Here is a 20,226-nt window from a genome sequence, read left to right as displayed (position 1 = left end):
CATCAACGACAGTGATGCCTGCAAATGTCAGTAAAGTAATAAAAAACGCCGTGGAAGAAAAACTAGAGTCGTTGGCGGCTCAGTCATCCACCAACGCGCCCATAAACACAATAGCGGGGGAGTGGTCTTAAACAGAATTCAAAGAATTTACGACGAAAAAATCACAATTGAAAACATCAACATGATAAATAATAAAATGTTTGCGCGAACCGCTGATCCCGCGTTTGATATGGATGCCCCAGTGCGCAGGGATGATTCTGTCCGTGATTATCAATATTATTCTTATTATGCAGCGCAACCTGACCTACGATCGCGAATTGAACTTCAAGTCCAAGATACCAGTAAATACTTTCTGCCGTGTGAAGCGTTTATCGAAATCGAGGGAGAACTCGTGACAAATGCCGCCGATAATGCACCATACGCAGATGACGATCGTGTTCGAGTTGGTTTCGTCAACAACGGTATCATGGCGTTATTTGAGAGCGCCAGATATCTTATTGATGGGCGAGAAATTGAGTCAATAGAACGCGAGGTTGATGTTGCAACGACGATAATTGGGTTAGCGAGATACTCGGACGATTATACGAGATCAGCGGGCCCATCTATGATGTTTGCAAAGGACTCCGCCGATAACGCTGATCATTTTCAGTACGTTAACGTGCTGGTAGAAAGAGATACCGCAACTGACCCACAGGCTGAAGCAAATAACCCAGACCGCAGAGCAAGACCAGGCGCTAATTTCAATATTATAAAGAGTATCAACAATGATTACAATATGGGATTCGCAGCACGAATATTAATGCTAAAAAGACCACGCCGACAGTTTTCATGCGCGATTCCACTCCATCACATATTTGGATTTTGCAGAAATGTTAGAAAAGTCATCTATGGGACTAAGCATACAATCGCGCTGACGCGAAGGGGCGATGATAACAATGCAATATGGCGTGCTGCTGGCGTCGCTGCCGGTAAAGTCATTTTAACTAAAATGGCATTGTGGATGCCGGTGCTGACTCCATCAGTTACCACGGAAGCACGATTGTTAGCATTTATGGAACAGGGAGGAAAATCGTTGTTGAGTTGGCTAGCGGTAACAACTGATGCTAAAGAGGATAACGTCGCCGATACGTTTACATGGCACTTGGCATCAAAACAGGGTGTTTCAGCCCCGCGTCATATATTCATAGCGCTACAGAATAGGGAACGATTGGGCAGTCAAGAACGCAGCCATATGATATTTGATCAATTAGGAGTCAGGGATGTTTCGCTGAGAATAAACGGACAACAGGAACCATCCGAGGATATACAGCTTAATTACGGCGACAACCATATCGCACGTGTGTATCATCGATTGCTGTCATATATGGGCCGTGATCAAAACGTCGACACTGGTTTGCAAATATCACAACTTGATTTTAAAAACCTGTATCCGATTTATTATTTTTCGTTGGAGCATCTTGATTTAACGAGACAATCCGTCATTGATATACACTTTAGAGCTCGTATAGCCCCGGGTGGTGTTAATTATAGAGCGGTTGCTGTCATTCTCAGCGATAAATCAATGCTGCTGGAAGGTGTTGGCGGACGAATGAGAATCGTTGATGCGCCAGTGGAAAACATGTAATTGAAAGCACAAACACGTTTACAATAAAATGTCGTATAGTGTCGTCAGTGTAGAGTTGACTGATGGTCAAGTCAAGAAATTACGATCAAAGTCGGCTAAACAATGCGGGACCACAATAACGCTGAAGCCGTCACAGATGGCAGGTGGTAATCATAAGATATCGTTGACGGCGCGTCAAATAAAACATTTCAATAATGCGATGAAGAATAAAAAGGGTGTTCAAATAGATTTTTCAGCCGCAGCAATCAAAAACATGGAAAAGACCGGTGGGATATTTCCGCTGTTAGCCGCGATTCCGGCATTGATTGCCGCGGCCGCACCAGCAGTGGCTAAGGCGGCGGCGTTAGGGGCCGTTGGTACCGCGGCGGGAATGGCATTGAAGAAGGCAACCGGGAAAGGCTATAAAAAAAAACGACCCGTAGCCGGAAAGGGTCTAAGACTACCGGGGACCCCGTATTCATGATACTCGGGAAAGGGTCTAAGACTACCGGGAACCGTTTATTGACTCAGGAGTCAATGACTCCCATGTCTAATTTTGATTTAATAGACGCCGCAAACGCGCTAGCGATAAAAAACTTCAGAGGTGTTTTTATGAGGGATCAATTACCGGCGGCACCAAGGAATATTGAAACCGGCATAATTAACCTCGATGGGTCCTCCGGAGCGGGGACTCATTGGGTTGCGTACGCGATTGATCCGCGTGCGATCGTCTATTTTGATTCATACGGGTTAGCCCCGCCAAACGAGTTCATGCGGTATATCCGGGCGTGTTCAGCCCGGGTTTTTTATTCCACGCTGCCAACACAGCAGTTAAGCGACCCACCGATATGTGGCCGTGAGGTATTGAACGTACTCGCGGCGATTTCATCATCGCGGAAACCACCTCATGTGGTTGTAAACGAATACACTAGTGGGGTCGTAGTGGCCCGGCGGGTTAATTAGAAACGCCGTTTTTTTTACAATAACGATGATTGATATTTGGGGACGACGGTTTCGGCGCTGAAAGAATCCACGGAAACGCTCGCCACCGATGACATAAAAAAACTAATTGAGGATGAAATCGCTGATACGTTGAATTTAACAAGTGTTGACCCAGGTGAAATAGTTGTATTTCAAGACCGCCAGGGTAAATTGAAATCCAGTAATGTGTCGCTGGATGACGTTTTAACACGACAGCGTGATGCCGCCGAGGACACTATCGCGCTGTATACCAGCGACGGACGACTCAAACCGGGTGAACATCTGTCGACGATAACATTAGTCAAAGACGGTTTTATAAGGTTGGATAGATCGGTGACCGAACTTGACGCGCAGGTGAAAAAATCTGTCACCGAGGTGAAAAAATCTGTCACCGATATACAACTCACTACCGCTAGTTTTTTCGGGACCCCGACGGTAACCGAACCGAATCTTGCAACAATAAGGAATACTATTTTGGATTTTGCAACGCTGTCGGGCCAATTTTACACGTTATGAAAAAATGTTAACAGGATCGATGACAACTTTGATAAATTTTTTGGTAAGAAAAATACCAAGCTGGATGAGATTACAACAACTATAAATGATATCACTGCGTATGGACAGGAAATAGGAACAATCAAACTTGATGTTGCAACGAACAGAAATGGTGTAGACGTGCATGAACGGGAAATAGAAATAATCGGCGCTAATGTTGCAACGATCATAAATAATGTAGACTCGCATGGACGGAAAATAGAAACAATTAAAACTGATGTTACAACGATCATAAATAATGTAGACTCGCATACACAGGAAATAAGAACAATCAAAACTGATATTGAAGCGAACAAAAGGGGTGTAGACGCGCATACACAGGAAATAGGAACAATCAAAACTGATGTTGAAACGAACAAAAAAAATGTAGACGCGTATTGGCGGGGAATAGGAATAATCAAAACTGATGTTGCAGCGAACAAAAAAGGTATAGACGTGCATACATATGAAATAGGAACAATCAAACTTGATGTTGCAGCGAACAAAAAAAGTATAACCGAGAATACACGGGAAATAGAAACAATCAAAACTAATGTTGCAGCGAGCAAGAATAATATGGACGCGAATTTGCTGAGAATGGAAATAATTAGAACTGATGTTGAAGCGATTAAAGACGGACTACCGAGAGTAGCAGAGCAATTCGAAAAAATAAAAACCCCTCATGAGAACATCATCAACACAGTATACACAATTCGGCATGGATCATTCGATTGGACTCCTACACAGAATACAGTAAATATCACCGCAACTGTTAAGGGCATTTATCGATTGACACTGGTTTCAATGATGCAGTTTAATATATTATCGTCGAGTTCATCCGGGTTTAACAATACAATATCAACAATTATAGACAGGAACGCAACTGAACAGTTTACAATTTATGCCGTTGATGGAAATTTAGCCGGGGCAAACATCACATGGTATGTGGAATTTGTAGCGAATCTAATTAATTAAAAACACTAGCTCTTTTAAAATAAAAATGACCACCAGGGTAATTGAATCAGAGGTATCACCGACGTCACATCAATATCGATTCGATACCGCAAAAGAATTCTCCACGAATTTGAAAACGCTTTCCGAACAATACCGCGCAAAAATAAAAAAATACCGCCGAAAAATAACCGCCATCGACGCGGTCGTGTACTCGGTGTCGGGTATAGTAGCCGGTACTGGTGTTATTTTATCCACGGTGACCACGATAGCCCCGATCGCTGTTCCAATCGCTATCTCCGCGATGACAACAATTGCTGGAGTCGCCAACGCAATCACTAAAAAGATATCATCGTGTTTTCAGAAAAAACTCGACGAGTATACAGTAAAACATCAAATAGTATCCGACGCGTACTCGAAATTATCCGGGTTGATCTCGTTATCGATTGATAATTTGTTCATATCCGATGTTGAATTCTCCACGATGGTCCAGTTGTATAGCTCCGCGATGTCAAAAATCGAGGATTTTCAACTGGAAGCCGGAACCACCTGGTTGTTGAAATTAGACACTAAAAACAACGAATAATAATAATGTCGCTGAACCCCGAAGGGTTTCAGTTGCTTCAACGGATCGCGGAGAACACCACTCCGGTACAAACAAATATGATATCGATAACGTCAACGAAGCCAGAATTCAGTGTGAACTTCCCATCGCCGGTTCCAGTGAAGGAAATAGCGCTGGCAAAATTGCGAATATATCACAGTTGGCCTAATATTCGAGCGGACGCATTTAACGGACAACAACCTAATAACTTGCTGGTTTTTGCACGGACAAATAAACCCGATGGGACCCCAGACTGGGAGGAGGTTACAATACCAACTGGGTCATACCAAATAGAACAAATCAATAAGGAATTTCAACGCAGAATAAAATCGATCACAGGAAAAGAATCAAAAATCGCTATTACGGTTCATGAACCGACGTTATCGTCGACGATTGAAATAAGCACGCCGGGGCATATGGTTGATATTTATAACAGTTCAATAAGAACCATACTTGGATGGCCTAAGAATCCACCTCATGAAATCTCCGCGGACACGCAATCGTATCATGAGATTACCCCCGGTATCGAGATAAATTATCTATTATGAAAAACGCGTTATTACCCAGTATATTTGCATTTCAAGACAGGAATAACATGCAATGGTATTTTCAGCATGGGAAAACTCCTGAATTGCGCACCACATTCGTAATTAGTTTAAGGAATATCACTGATATGTTTGCCGAGATTAATCATTATTACCAATTACAACTAGAACAGCTACGGGAAACAAAAGAACGAAAACACGTTGAGGTGTTAAATCAACTTATATCAGACATGGAATATATTAATAAATGAATCGTTGAGATAATATCTGCTAACAGCAATGATAATAAACAAAAATTCCTAACCGAGTTTAATATCACAGAAGCCGATTTACCCGATTTAAAGGTTCCAGGATACAACGCGCCAGAACTAAGAAAGTCTCTTAATGATTTTCTCGGTCCATCAACTTATATCCTCAAACACGATAACGGAGATGATGGTAGGCATATTGCTCCATACAACGTAAATATCGCATCGGTGATAGCGATTAATCTAGTGTGTGATGTTATCGAAGGGAGTTACCAGGTGGATACCAAGCAATCAAATCAGGCTCAACAGGGGTATATCCTTTATTCGTTTTCACCAACAGCCCCTCCGGGATTTTTAATCGTTGAGAGTCCAATTAATCCGGTCTATATGCGATGCCATGATCGGTTTTTAACGAGAATTAATTTTAGAATTACCGATCAGTCAAATAACCTAACTGATCTACAGGAGGAGGAGTTAGTGATCACTCTGTTTGTAAGATCATAGCAGCAGGGGGGGCAATGACATCGACGCGGTCGTCGCGCTTTTTTACCGAACGCTGACAACGCTGGGATCGGCGCGCAGAAGGTATTAATTAAACCAAATGACGATTGGACGATCCCCGACGACGACGTCGTCTTTTTTTTTTACCGGGCGCTGACGACACCGGATCCGCTGAGTGCAGAAAGTATTAATTAAGCCAAATGACGATTCAGACAAATGTCCGATTCGCCCCCCCTGCTGCTTGATTATAAGGTCACAGGACCAGGATCTGGACAATTCTCAAGCTATTGGGTAGGAATGAACCCTAAAGCCAATATTAGCTATACATACAAATTTTCCTTTTCATGCTCAGTATAATGTGTATATATTATACATTTGTTTACAGGGTGGGGATCTCAATAACTAAGTTATGACCCAGGGGTTAAGTCCCTGTGGCATCGTTGGTAGTGACACCAGTTATTGCAAAAACTGGCAATGGCAAGCAAAATATTTATGTGCGACTAACTTCAATAAAAACAAGTTACTTGATGATGGAAAACTGACAATTATTCAGCTGTGAGTTGATTTTTGCCCTGATGTCTGATGGCCGCTAGGGTAACTTGCTGATAGAATGGTGTCGTTTTTATATATAAATTTTCTGTAATGTATGTCTGCAAAGTGCATATATATTGTTACAGGGTGGGAATCTCAATAATTTTCCTGTGATGACCCAGAAGCAGAGATAAGCATACACACAGGGCAACATGTCAGTTATATTTGCCATTTCATGCAAACTAGTGTACACATTTAGTTATAGAGTGGGGATCTCAGTGGTTTCAAAATTGTGATCATCGGGTTCCATTTCAACTCGTGAGATGCCAATCTCTGAGCATGGTGACCAGGAATTGTATTGTAGAATCTTCACAGCCAAGCACAGAAAATAAATAAACCTATATGAAAAAATTGCATCTTTCTATCAGCTCTATCAGACCTGCCAACACTAACAAGACCTTCTCAGTAAGGCAGTCAATTTTTTTTCTTAAGTTGGACCAGTTTCCAGTAACTGCAATTATAAACCATGTGGAGCTCAATAACTTATTCATATCTCTCAACTTGATCCTTTTAAAAAAAAATCACATAGGCGACAGTGACGGAAATCATCTTTCCCGCCATGTGACATATTCAAATCAACACGTTATCTACTAAATGTATGTGCTACTTTCCCCTCAAGAACCTGAATACTCTATTTTATTCTTCCGTACCATAACACATTTTTCAGTGGTTTATTGTCTTTTGTTCAGTGGCTTTTGCAAATAGTCATAGTCCACAAACGATGCCAGGGTTTGTCCCTCAATGACATGCCGGTGCAACATGATTTTAAGTTTAACAAAATCCCTTTCACCTAACATTTTTCAGTCATATAATATCCAACAGTCACACTGATACAACCTGTTTTTTTTAATGATGTCTGGCGCCATTTATTTTTAATTTAGACTGGTCCACTATATATGTAGTATCAAATTAGAATGAATCTATGACAAGTGGTTTCACATTCAATAATCCCATCTGTTTTCTTGGAACTGTTTCCATATTGACACAAGTGGTTAATTTGTATTAGATTTTTGTTCAGTGTTATTAAATAACAAAGAGTTCCCTTATATTTAAATATTTTAGTTAAAAATTCATTCGTTCGATTTTTCCTAACATGGTATAAGCAGTGTAGGTAACCAATTTTTTGTGTTGCCTTTGCTGTGACAAAAATCTGTCAGGTTTCCTCCTAATCAAAGAAGAGTTCAGTAAACAAACGTATGAACAGCAGCCATGACTTGAACAGCTAATACTCTCTCAAGGGTTCCAAACTTGAGGCAAAAATGGCATTATTTAAACTGAACATTTTTACTGTGCTTTCACTTTTTTGAACTGAAGTACACATTAAAAAATTTATTTCATCGAATATTTCTTAATCAGTACTTACAGTCAATGTTGATGAAAGTTACTGACCTAGTTAATGTCATCAGGATGTCAAAACAAACGTGTAAGTTGCAAGAAAAATGGCACATGTACAATGGACATGCAATCTAGCTTTAAATATCAGCGTTGATTCTTAAATAGGTGGTGTAAGAAAGGAGAGAAGTGTCCTCCCTTGTATTGTTATATATGAATGACAAGTAAAAAGTAAGCAGCCATACAAGTCCCTGTGATGATGAATAAATATGTACATGACACGAGACTTAAACTGTAATCCTTATTCTGTCTGAACTTGGAATACTTTTTTTAAAAATGTGTACCTGATTGTTTATCTTACTACCCAGGATATATCAACAAGTGGGTACCCGAGTACCCATTGACTAATTTACTGATGTGTGCACTTTTTTGTATTATTTTTATACACATGACTGGTAAATCTTTTATGGTTACCACAGTACAGAATAGGAAAGGAACATGGAATGAGGTGGGATTTAAAACTTACAAATTAATGGAGGAGTGGTAAAACTAAGAGTAACTTCTAAGAAAGAAAACAAACAAAACAAATCCACAAAAACAAATATAAATAAAGATTTTATAATATTCGGAGCTTTGTTAAATAATTTATTAGTGAATTTGTGCATTACCATTAAGATAAGGTAAGATGAGATTTCTTTATTTCAGACTACATAGTCCATACATCTAAATTAAAAGAACATATATATCATACGTACAAGTATACAGATACATCTACATAACTGCGCCATGCATTGTTAAGAATGAAATTAAGTGGCACATTTAAAGAGCAATTTGTTCCATCTGCTAATAATGAGAATCTATATGAATGTCATAGTTCCAAAGAGATTTCAATATACAGTTCTTACTATTAGATATTCTTGTCTTCATTGAGAATACAGATTTTCTCATTACGTCATTAAAACTGAATACATTAAAATTTACAAACATGTTGGAGGCAATGTTCCATCTAGGAACAGTCTTTTATGTAATAAAAGCCAACCAGTTGTGAAATTTTCATTTATCTGCTACAGACTGGTGCAATGATAGTATTTTATTTTCTTCTCAAGCCACAACCCTAATCTGAGAAAGTAGTGAAAACACCAGCCATAAACATTTGTTCCCATCTATTAAATTAAATCTTTGCCACAATTTTTAATCTATTACATTGTAATCAACTGTTTCTTATTTTTGCACAGACTGGTTGTTTACACTGAGAAACTATATTCTATGTACCAGTCAGTCATATTAGTTCTGAAGTACTTCATACGCCTTGCTGCAAGTTACTTCCCTTGGTTGAGACAACAACACCGCCACAATGTCGTCATTTTGGCGGTAAAAAGGCACCTGGACAATACCATACACTTTCATAATGACATCTGATTCAATTTAGATTGCATTTGCTCTAATCTTTTCTCTGCAATGGCTTTAGTGAGAATGGGAAAATTTTGGCAATTAACTAGAAGTCAGGAATTCTTTAAATGCAGTTACAGACTACAAGACTGATGATAATAATAATAATAATAATAATAATAATAATAATAATGAAGACTTTGTATAGTGCCTAATCTTTAGAAGCTCTAAGCGCTTTACAACATTAGACAACACATATAAGATGAAAAAAAAAAACATAATGATATGATTACAAAAACAAACACCATGAAATTAGAAAACATTAAAAAAAACATGCTGAGAATAAGTAAGGTGTTAAACACTATTAGGGATTCAAGTTTGTTATTGCAGTCAAAATAATTGAATTTTGATAGCCCTCTTGAATGTGATTACTGTGTTTTTGTTCAGTGGGCAATTCTTTCCACGTTGCTGGGCCCTGGTATGTAAAAGAACGCTGTCCATATGACTGTTTTCATAGTGGGAAGTGTGTGTGTGTGTGATTTTCATTTTTAATGTAGCTTTAACAATTTTTCAGTCATATCGCTACGATGTCTGCAGTGTGGCAGTTTTTAGTGATGTCTAGCACTTAGGCATCATGCCGCAGACATGTGGCATGATGTCCCACCCAGTCACATTATCCTGACACCGGGCCGACCAGTCCTAACACTAACCTCTTAATGCTGAGCGCCAAGCGAGGTAGCTGTTAGTACCAATTTTGTAAGTCTCTGGTATGACTTGGCCAGGGATCGAACCCACGACCTCCCACATCCGAGGCAGATGCTCTAACCACTAGGCCACCGGAGCAGTATTTCATAGTGGGAATAATGAGTATACGATTGTCAGAAGAGGAGCGTAAGTATCTTGCTGGTGTGTACAAATGGGTGAGGTCAGATAGGTATGTTGGACTAAAGTCCGACAGTGAAACGTAGCACAGAGAACAAATTTTGTGTTTGATTCTGGATCAAATGGATAGCCAGTGTAGGGTACAGAGCAGCAGGAAGTGTGCTCTGATCGTGGTACTCTAAGTATGATCTGAGCAGCTGTGTTTTGAACTTTTTGAAGTTTCTGGAGCAGATACTGAGATGAACCAGACAGAATTGAGTTACAACAGTCCAGTCTTGAAAGTACTAATGAACACACAAGTGTTTTAGTGGTTCAAGGCAGTAAGTGGCAGCCACCGCAACATTCAGATGACATCACAAAACGAAGCATACTGGAAATGCCAATAAAATTTAATTCTTACACCCTTGTTTATGATTGGATTTCAATTTGTGATAACAAAAACAAGGTGGGATCAAGCCCACATCCTTGTGTATCAATGTAAGGTGGTGATGCACTAAGGATTACTTGACATTTACAAAGAATACAAGCAGTGAGTGATATGGAAGTATGTTTGTCCCTATGTGTGTCTATACAGAAAACTCCTGTTCTAAACTTCATCCCATAACATTTATTTTCTGGAATTTAATTGACATAATTTAGAATGGTTGCCTTAGTGTTCATATGACATGCTGTTATTGGGTCAGAAATTAGAAACACCAGTTCGTAGACATTTAACAATTTTGTCAACATGATTTGCTATTAAGAATTTCACCAACATTTTGTGATATCACCTGTACACTCCAAAATGGCTGGTGTCTCTGCTAACCTTCCATATGACATAGTCAACGGGTTGGTGATAACACACATCAATTCTAAGGCCTGTTTGTCTCATAACTTTTGAGTCAGTTCATATTTTTCCCTCCAAGCCATCATCAAAATTCCAAAAAACAAATCCCAGAAATATCAAAGTGTACACTCCAGAGATAGGAAAATGGTACCAAGTGTCCCATACAATGTCAAAAAATGGGGTAATTTAACAGAAACAAAAGGACTGATGCGCTATTGATTAAAAGCATTTCCGGAGTTCAGGATAAAACTATTTCTTCTGTGTAACTGCCAAGTACTAAAACCATCTGTGTTTTTTTTTCAGTGACAAAATTTTCAGATTAGCTGCAGCAATAACCACACTGAATGTCAGACTGACAAAATTTTCATTTGGGACCACAAAAAACACCATCAGAAGTCTTTTGGATTTGGATTTTTAAAAAATGTAGATTTAACAATTTTTCAGTCATATCACTACAGACCTGCCAACACTGATGAGTTGGTCTTGGTAAGGCAGTTTATTGTTTTCATTAAGATTTACCAGAAAAAAAAACATTAGTTCCAAACCCTATGCAACTCAATGGCTTGCTGCTATCTCTCAACCTGACATAATTCTTGGAAATTCTTTTCCAATTCACATGACGATGGCAATCATATCTCCTGCCACGAGACATACTCAAATTGGCACGTGATGTCCAATAAACATAATTGTGTCCTTTCCATCTTTTATTCACAAGAATATTCCTTTTCATTCTTCTGTGTTGATTATTAACACTTTTCTAGAAGCTTATTTTCCCTTTCACCTTAAGCATGCATTGCTTTATGGAAGCCATTTTAAAAAATTCTATAATCAACAGTTTGATCAAACAGAAGCTTCAAATGAACAATTAGGTGCAGTTTAAAGTGTCTGGGGTGCTGCTGTAAAGTTAGTCTGGTTCCTTGACTAATTTCACTAATTCTAAGATAAAACCCAGATCCAAATAAAACACGGATGAATCAATTATGTCGATTTTTCAGCAACGATAGTTTTTTACATCTTTTGCTTGTATGCCATAAGTTCGTATTTTAAGGGTAATTTTTATAAGTGCAAAATCATAAGAGTTGGCAGGTCTGTCACTATGATATCTGCAGTGTTACAGTTTATAGTGATGTCTGGCAATGGGGCGTCATGCTTCAGACACGTAGCATTATGTCCCCAGCAGCCACATTATCTTGATACCAGGCCAACCAGTCCTAACACACCTCTTAATAATAAGCACTAGCGAGGCAGCTCTTAGCACCATTATTATAAGTCTTTGGTATGGCTCAAGAGTTCGAGCCTGTGACCTCCCACATCTGAGGCATACCACATGTCATTATGACCATCGATCCAAACCAAAATCATCATCTCAGGCATGTTGTATGTATGATTGGCATCATTTTCATCTAGAACCAACCAGGCATTGAGGGTTAGATTTTCATTCATTTCAAAAGTCTTCTGTGAAAACCTGACATCAAAATAATCTATTATTTTGGAATAGCAATAACATGAATTTCAATATTAATGCCATGGTGGTCACAGCACTTATTAGATCGGTAGCATTTTCATTTAGGACCATCTAGACAGGTTTCACAAAGCTTTTGGTAAAAGTACAATATCAATAAGACCACCCATTTACAGAGGAATAGTAATAACATGATAAACACTATGGCAGCCATATTGGAGGTCAGATCAGCACCATTTTTGTTTAGGGTTAACTGTTATAAGCATTAGAGATAATCTCAGAATAATCAGATCATGATTCAGTTATTCACAACTAACTGCAACACCAGAAACCTGTTAGTTCAACCCAGACCAGTTCATATTGTTTTTTTTCATAGAAGTGCAATATTACTTACTGACACGGTATAATCATTAGTCTAGCAAATCCACATCAGAGGCACATACAGTAAATTTGTCAGTGTTAGCTCAATATAAAATGATGCCAGAGGCAAATTAATGGTAATCAAGACTGATGTTTCAACCCAAATCAATGCACATCATACAAATAGACAAGTTGGAATCTCCATGTGTCAGAAATACGTCAAATTTCAATTCCAAATGTCAAACAAGAAGGCAAAAATCTACTAAGAACCCTGGATTGATGGACAAAATGATGGATGGACCACAAGCCATTCCATAAACTCCTCTGTCCTCTGTTCTGTGACTGGTAATGCTGAAAACAGAAGTAACAAATATCCCTTCCTGTTTCTTGTTTATTCAAGAAATTCAAACATCACAGATACTTGCATCATGAATTTACTATTTTCTGAAATAAATATCCACGTTTCTAGCATTATATGCTTTGAATCAGTAGCTGCAGGTTAAGAATATGCAACTGTTTTCAACAGATTTCTTGTCTGCTAAGATAACCAAGTCTACTGTACTGGAGTTGAGGGTTCAATGTCATTTTTTCCAGCAAACAGTAAGCTATACATGTCAGTCAGTACAACTCATGGAGGAAATACCTGGGGAAAAAAAACAGGTAACAGCCAATGACCCATGGGAAGTTACTGGCAAGCTTTCTCACATTCCTAGCCGAGCCCAAGAATTGAATCCAGGCAGATGGCAGTGATCAGTGAAGGCGAGCACTTTAAAGCACTGAATCACCCAAGGCCCCATACTGAAGTAGAATCTTTCACTGATTACCAACACCCCAATCTTTTTCAGTATGAACCGGGATTTACAAATCAACTTACCTGACTCCTGGGACAAGCTCAAATTTAGTTCAGGCAGCCTCAAGTTTCCAAAGCACCTTTCCTTGAGAAAGCCAAAAAAATGCCCATAGTGATACTGGTTCCCTCATTTTTGTTTCTAGAGACTGTCTAACTTTTAGATTGATCATCTGCAAGTTTTATCTTGTGTGATATCGTCTCATATAACACATTTATTTATTGTTTTCATGTACTGCATTTTTCTATTACATGTCTGGCCAGCTCCTTTCATTTATCATGGCTTTCCATTTTGTAATCAATGTCAAGGTCAGTCATGTGATAATGTGAATATTTACTATTTAAAACAAATTTTGACAAACAACAAATAAATATTGATATTTAAACATAGTAGTTACATTTTAATTGTAATATTTGTATGTATCCGGCATACGTCAACATTCAGGTCCAAGCACAGCCTTGAGCAGTCTGTAATAGAGCATACTCTAAATAACCAGCTTGTCAAATACTTTTTGATGCCTCTCGCTGACTTTACAGTAAGTAGATGTTAATTGTTAATAATATAATGTGCGAGATTTCTAACTGATGTGTTTGGAAATCAAAAGCACAAGTCTCTGACGATTAACCACCAGAAGGATTTCATTGAAAGCATGATAACTACAGGAAACTGATACATACTACTTGGAAAACAAAGAAATTGAGGTGAAAGCATTCTCAATCTTATAAGTCGGCTTGTAAAATATTTTAGTGCATATCACAGATTTCAAGGTGACTTATTGAAAATTTTTAAGGAAATGGAGAGAATAAATGTTCAGAAATCTTTCAGCAGTTAGTATAAAAACAACAAACAACTTAGGAAGTCTAGTAATAGAGTAAAAACCAAGTGAAAAATCGTACAAGAGTAAGTAAAATAATATCAAAATATCAAGGAGTCGTTAATGTCTACACATATACAATTCAGAGCAAATTTAATTTTAAGGGACAAAGGAACCATAGCAATTAGCAGGAAAACAAATTCTAAAAATATTATATATTTTCCATCTGGAATAATGTTACACGATGAAAAACATTTATGGATATTACAAACCTTTTCAGTGATATCGCCATCTTTTAGTTCATTATCCAGTTCTTGCAATCTGAAAAGTATGGAAAAAGAAGGATAAACAAGATTATTTTCCTTTATATAAGATTCTAAGATCAGAATCAAGACTGGATCTTACAGCTCAAATTCAAGCAAACTTGTTCACATTTATAATAATTGAATATTTAATCCACTCACATTGTAGGTACATGTATTCTCAAAATAAATGTCCCTGGTCAGGTACACTATGAATTTGATCTTGGATAATGTAAAGTACAAAAACATAAATGTATATAGCATATAACCATTAAGAAAAGCCAACAAACAATGCAAATTGTATATATATATATATATATATATATATATATATATATATATATATATATATATATATATATATATAGGTATAAGTTTGATATCAAGATGTTTTCTTTTTAATAACATATCACAAAAATTTGATCCATCAGTTGATGTCTTAACAGTATGATTAGAATGGCATACATAGAATTGGTGGAAATGGTGGAGAGACTTTAAACATTTTGACTGTGAAAATTAATTACATACCTTAATGAAATAACCTGCCGCATTCCACTATGGCATAAAAAGGTATCAATGAAATTGCAGTTTCTTTCTTTTAAAAAGACCCGGGGCAAGTGTAACACTGTTTTAAACATGAAAAAAAAAGACGATATTGATCCTTTGACCCCCTTCATAGTGAAATCCAATCAAATCTGGACTTACAATATCCTCTGACCCATTTCATATAGTGATTAGTGAAACCCAATCAGATCTGGCCTTACAAAATCCTTTGACCCATTTCATAGTGAAACATAATCAGATCTGGATTTACAAGACAATATTTTAAAATAATTATTCAAAGTTGTAAAACATTTTTTAAAAGCATGAAAGTTTCTACAAAGTCACAATTTTTCCCCTGAAATCTATAGCGATGTCTAACACTGGGGCATCATGCTGTAGACATGTAGCATAATGTCCCCCCCCCCAAGTCACATTATCCTGATACCAAGCCGACCAGTCTATCCTTAATGCCTAGCAAGGCAGCTTTAGTACCATTTTTATAAGTCTTTGGTATAACAAGGTCCAGGCGTAGAACCCACAACCTCCTGCATCTGACATCTGAGGCGAACGCTCTAACCACTAGGCCATCAGAGCAGTGATCATAAGAAATTGGGGAAAATGATAAGAGCTGGCTGGGGCATATTTGGGAAGGTAACCTGAATGAGCTTCAGACATAATTTTAATGACCTTTGTGATCTAGAGTGGGATTATAAAATATTACTTAAAGGCAGGGAAAGGGACACATTAAGTGTAAATTTAGAAGCTTGTGTTAAATACAAGACCATGGCAAGTTCCTAAACATGTTGCATGCTACAACATTTGATGGCAGAGGTTGGATTGAAACTATTTCTCATCTGGTTTGACTGGAATTGAGGAACCTAAGTTTATATTTTAATGAAAATAAGCAACTTCTGGTGGGAAAAGCACTCATTAGGGCCAGACCCACTGATTTCATTCCCTTAAGGATCATAAATGTTACTGATAAAACAAAAGTTGTTCATGCTGGAACTGTTATGGCTGTAACACTGATAATGTTTCTGGAGATATATTGGCTTAAGTGGAAGCCATCCAAATGCACGAACACCTGACCAATGTATCTCCCAGAACAAAGAAGTTGACCAATTTCTGTTCAAGTTCTCTATTATTTGTTAAATCAAAATAAGACCTTGGCAAAACTGATCCGATTTGTCACAAATACAGGAAATGCAAGAAAACGGACACAACAGCTACATGGAATTCTGAATTATACAAGTGCATGCTGAATCAAGGCACTGTTGAATAAAACACCCATAGCATCTGTCGAGTAAAACACCCATAGCATCTGTCGAGTAAAACACCCATAGCATCTGCATCTAGGAAGGGTGGCACTACACATTTTTATGTTGACTATGGAGCCAGCAATCAATTAATTGTGAAGGGCACTCATCCCTTACCAGGTATGAATGATTCATTAGGGCGACTTTCCGGTGTATCATAGTTTTCACGCTTGATTTAAAAAGTGGAAGATAAACCAGAAACAGTATTCATAACAATGACTGGAGTGTATCAATTTCATGCATTCCATTTGGTTATGTGCAATTCAGGTTCTACCTTCGAGAAATCGATGCCTTGCAGGTTTGCAATGGAAAAACTGCCTGATATGACATCATTATTTTTGTAAGCATTTTCAATGAGAATCTAGCCATGAAATTTTCACTTGCTCCAAGTGTCACATGAAGTGGCATAAAACACACCATCAAAAAATTGAAGCAGTGAAATCTTGGACTATACCAATAACTGTGAAGAAGCTTGACAGCTTGCTTGTACTTTGTTCCTACTACAAGAGATTTATAAATTGATGGAGATAGAAAGCATTTACCTGGGAAAGCATTTGAAATGCTAAAAGCTAAGTTAACAACAGCACAAGTATTCAGATACACCTACATAACAAAAGAGTTCAATTTGGATACTGATGCAAGTGAAAACAGCATAGATCCAATAATTTCCCATGTAAATGAGGGTCCAGAAAAAGCTGTGGGTTAAGGAAGTAGAACAATGTAAAAATCACAATGATCCTATTGTGTGACATGAAGAGAACTGCTAAGGTGTATCTTGTGAAATATTTCAAACCATACTCAGGGGTCTTGCTACCAGGTGAAGTGGGTGACTAAGTTACCTAAAAAATGTAAACTTTGCCTTCTTCTGTTAGGAAAGTGAAAATGAATTCACCCTGTAATATTTTAGACATAGCTAAAAACTTCTGAGATGCTAACACACCTAGTTCCAATGTTGTGTTACACTCGATGCAAAATGTAGGCATGCATCAGGCTGTTCAAGAAGGCTGCCTTTTTAAGTGGACTGAATTATGAATATACAAGATAACACAACTTCTCCTGAACCATAGGTCTTGTCACTGACTGTATAACCTTACATCAGAACACACATATTTCCAATGGCAAAGCCACATCATATATGCTTCAGGAAATATCCTCAAAAGGATAGTTACAATCTGAATTATTTCCCTTAGCTATTTACATATCTATCTGTATGAACAAGTTTACAATACTACATCAATATAAAAAATATAATTTGTCAATAAATTTATATATGTTTGTACCCCTACCAATATAAAAAAAATGCACTACAGTAAAATCATTTCATTCATATTTCTAACCAGCTGATACCAAACACTTTCTAACCTGCTGATCCCAAACACTGTCAACTTCTTGGCATTTTTAATCAAACAAGTGTTTCTTTGTAACACCATCACCATATTTGGATAGGTGAATTTGTTTTGAGTCTCAATAATTCTGTATATATGGGAGCTAAACCCATATATACAACAGTTTTTACTGAAATTAACTGTTCTAAACACAAGAAAAAGTCAGTAAGCAGTTTGCTTGTTTACATAGAGAGATCCAGTTTGGTTTGAGAGAATGTGTTAGGGACCGCTGGTGACAGTAAGGTTAGAAATTATAAACTAATGAATGAAATGACTAAGTTTTTTGCATTTTTTTTAAAGCCTTTATGCTTTTCTTTTTAAGAAATCGGTATGGGGTGCAAATGGGGTTTGCAAATACCATATAGTGAGGTAGGTGTTGCAATACACTCTTCTGAACATTAGACTAACTTGCTGGGCCAACGTACTGCACAAATGTATACTCAGATGCTTAATTATCGAGGGCTCCATGTTATTGCGGGAAACTGGATTTTCTGATTAATTTTGTACTAGCAGTTGTTTATGGCTGTCAAGCTGTAGCTGATAAGGACACAAATATCTTACAGCACAATTTCCTCTAAAATGTCCACATTTTTTATAAGTTTACACGGAAAAAGAATGACATCACATTTTCGTAAAGTGCATGCAATTCCATTGATCACCATATAAAAAACTCCAGTCAAACTTGCTAGACTTTCATTGGCTTTGATTATGAAATATACTCAATGTACGATCTGGTGTTTTATGAGCATATTAGGTCATATACAGATGGTGACATAAAACACGTCCATGATAAGCCGTCCATGACAATGATAAGCTGTTATGGACCAAACTTGACAGAATGATCATACTTCTTATACATAAATAATAAAAAGTTTTAAAATATTTATATTTCTTTGCCCACAATACATTTAAATTTAATAAAAATTTAAATAATATTTGTTTTTAATTTGTAATGTTGTTATTCATAATTTGCAATATTGTTATTCATGAATTAGATTTGTTTGATTTGATCATTAGATCTGTTTCGGTTAAGGTGGAAATATTCTGCCAGTGCAAGCATTTATATTCCTTCCCAAACGCAAGTTGCAATTTATGTTTATTACAATAAGTGCATGCTACCATACAAAAATTAGGCAAATACCACGATAATATAGAGCTGTTTCCCCATGGTATGTTAATATGGGTCAACCACCATATACTGTTTTATTTACATTTACGCACTTCGATTGACAAAGATTTTTTAATGGAATAGAAAGAGGGAAAGTCAGAGAAAATTTGCTTCAGTATGCAGCAATAGCAGAACAATTTTAATATGTACCAATAAGAACATTATAATACAGCGTTACTTTCCAAGACTGTTATAGGCTTATGAGCTTTGCAAAATTTATTTGTCAAAGCAAATCTTTGCAACAGGTTCTTTTACTGACAAAAAATTAATATTTATTTTTAACATAATCTAGGCATTTTTTAAAAGGTACACTCCTGAAATTGATTTCATTAAAAAAACTTGTAATATTATCTGAGGGATAAAGTATTACACGTTAGTAAAATGACATGAGAGGGAAATATTTCAAACACTGGGGAAGAAGGCTCTACTGAGAGCGGTTGTAGACTACTTAGATCAGAAATTCAACTTCAATACATCTTTCCAACACATACTTCTCCTTCAAATTGTTCTTCAGAACGGGTGCCTCCAAAACTTTGCCCGGCATCCTGGCTTCGTACTTTGTAACAAAATTATCACGATCGCCAACTAAAAGTGTTGGAGAATGTTACAGAAAAATTATCCTATGTGTGCACGAATCTTGTTAATTTCCCGCGGAATAATGGAATCAACCCGATAGGGAGAAATGATACAGGATAGATTCTTGTAAATGTTGGTTTTAAAAGTTTATTGTAAGATTTTAGATGACGTTAATTGTCAGTCGATGTATTTATAATTTGTTTTATAAGTGCAGGTAAACTATGAAATGGTTTTTTGTTGTTGTTGTCGGTGATACTGTTTTTATTAAATTTATTTATCTTTATTTTATTTATGAGAATAACCTAATTCCCCTGTTCTTGAATGGACTGGCCAATTGAACCAGAAGTGGAACCATGAAAAAGGTTAACACTAAATACCGCAAAGACGCGCAAAAACAGGGCAAAAATCGGCAAAGACGCGAAAAGACATGGCAAAGACGACATATAGACATTTTAAACTTAAATA

General features: G+C 37.3%; 1 protein-coding gene across 1 annotated transcript in view; it reads right to left on the bottom strand.

The window, feature by feature from the left end:
• Positions 1–19,825, bottom strand: part of LOC149780448 (DNA (cytosine-5)-methyltransferase 1.S-like) — a 101,505-nt gene extending 81,680 nt beyond the window's left edge. The window contains exons 1-2 of the mRNA XM_089937387.1: positions 19,677–19,825; positions 14,744–14,792 (exon numbers count right to left, since the gene is read on the bottom strand). Of these exons, the coding sequence (XP_089793513.1) occupies positions 14,744–14,792; positions 19,677–19,729 (102 nt within the window). The 5' untranslated portion in view covers positions 19,730–19,825. The remainder of the gene's footprint in view (positions 1–14,743; positions 14,793–19,676) is intronic.
• Between the last annotated feature and the right edge of the window lie 401 nt (positions 19,826–20,226).

The sequence above is a fragment of the Sinohyriopsis cumingii genome, chromosome 16 (genome assembly GCF_028554795.1).
Source record: "Sinohyriopsis cumingii isolate HCF-2022 chromosome 16, ASM2855479v2, whole genome shotgun sequence".
NCBI classification, from domain to species: domain Eukaryota; kingdom Metazoa; phylum Mollusca; class Bivalvia; order Unionida; family Unionidae; genus Sinohyriopsis; species Sinohyriopsis cumingii.
This window is presented reverse-complemented; position numbering and strand designations above follow the sequence as displayed.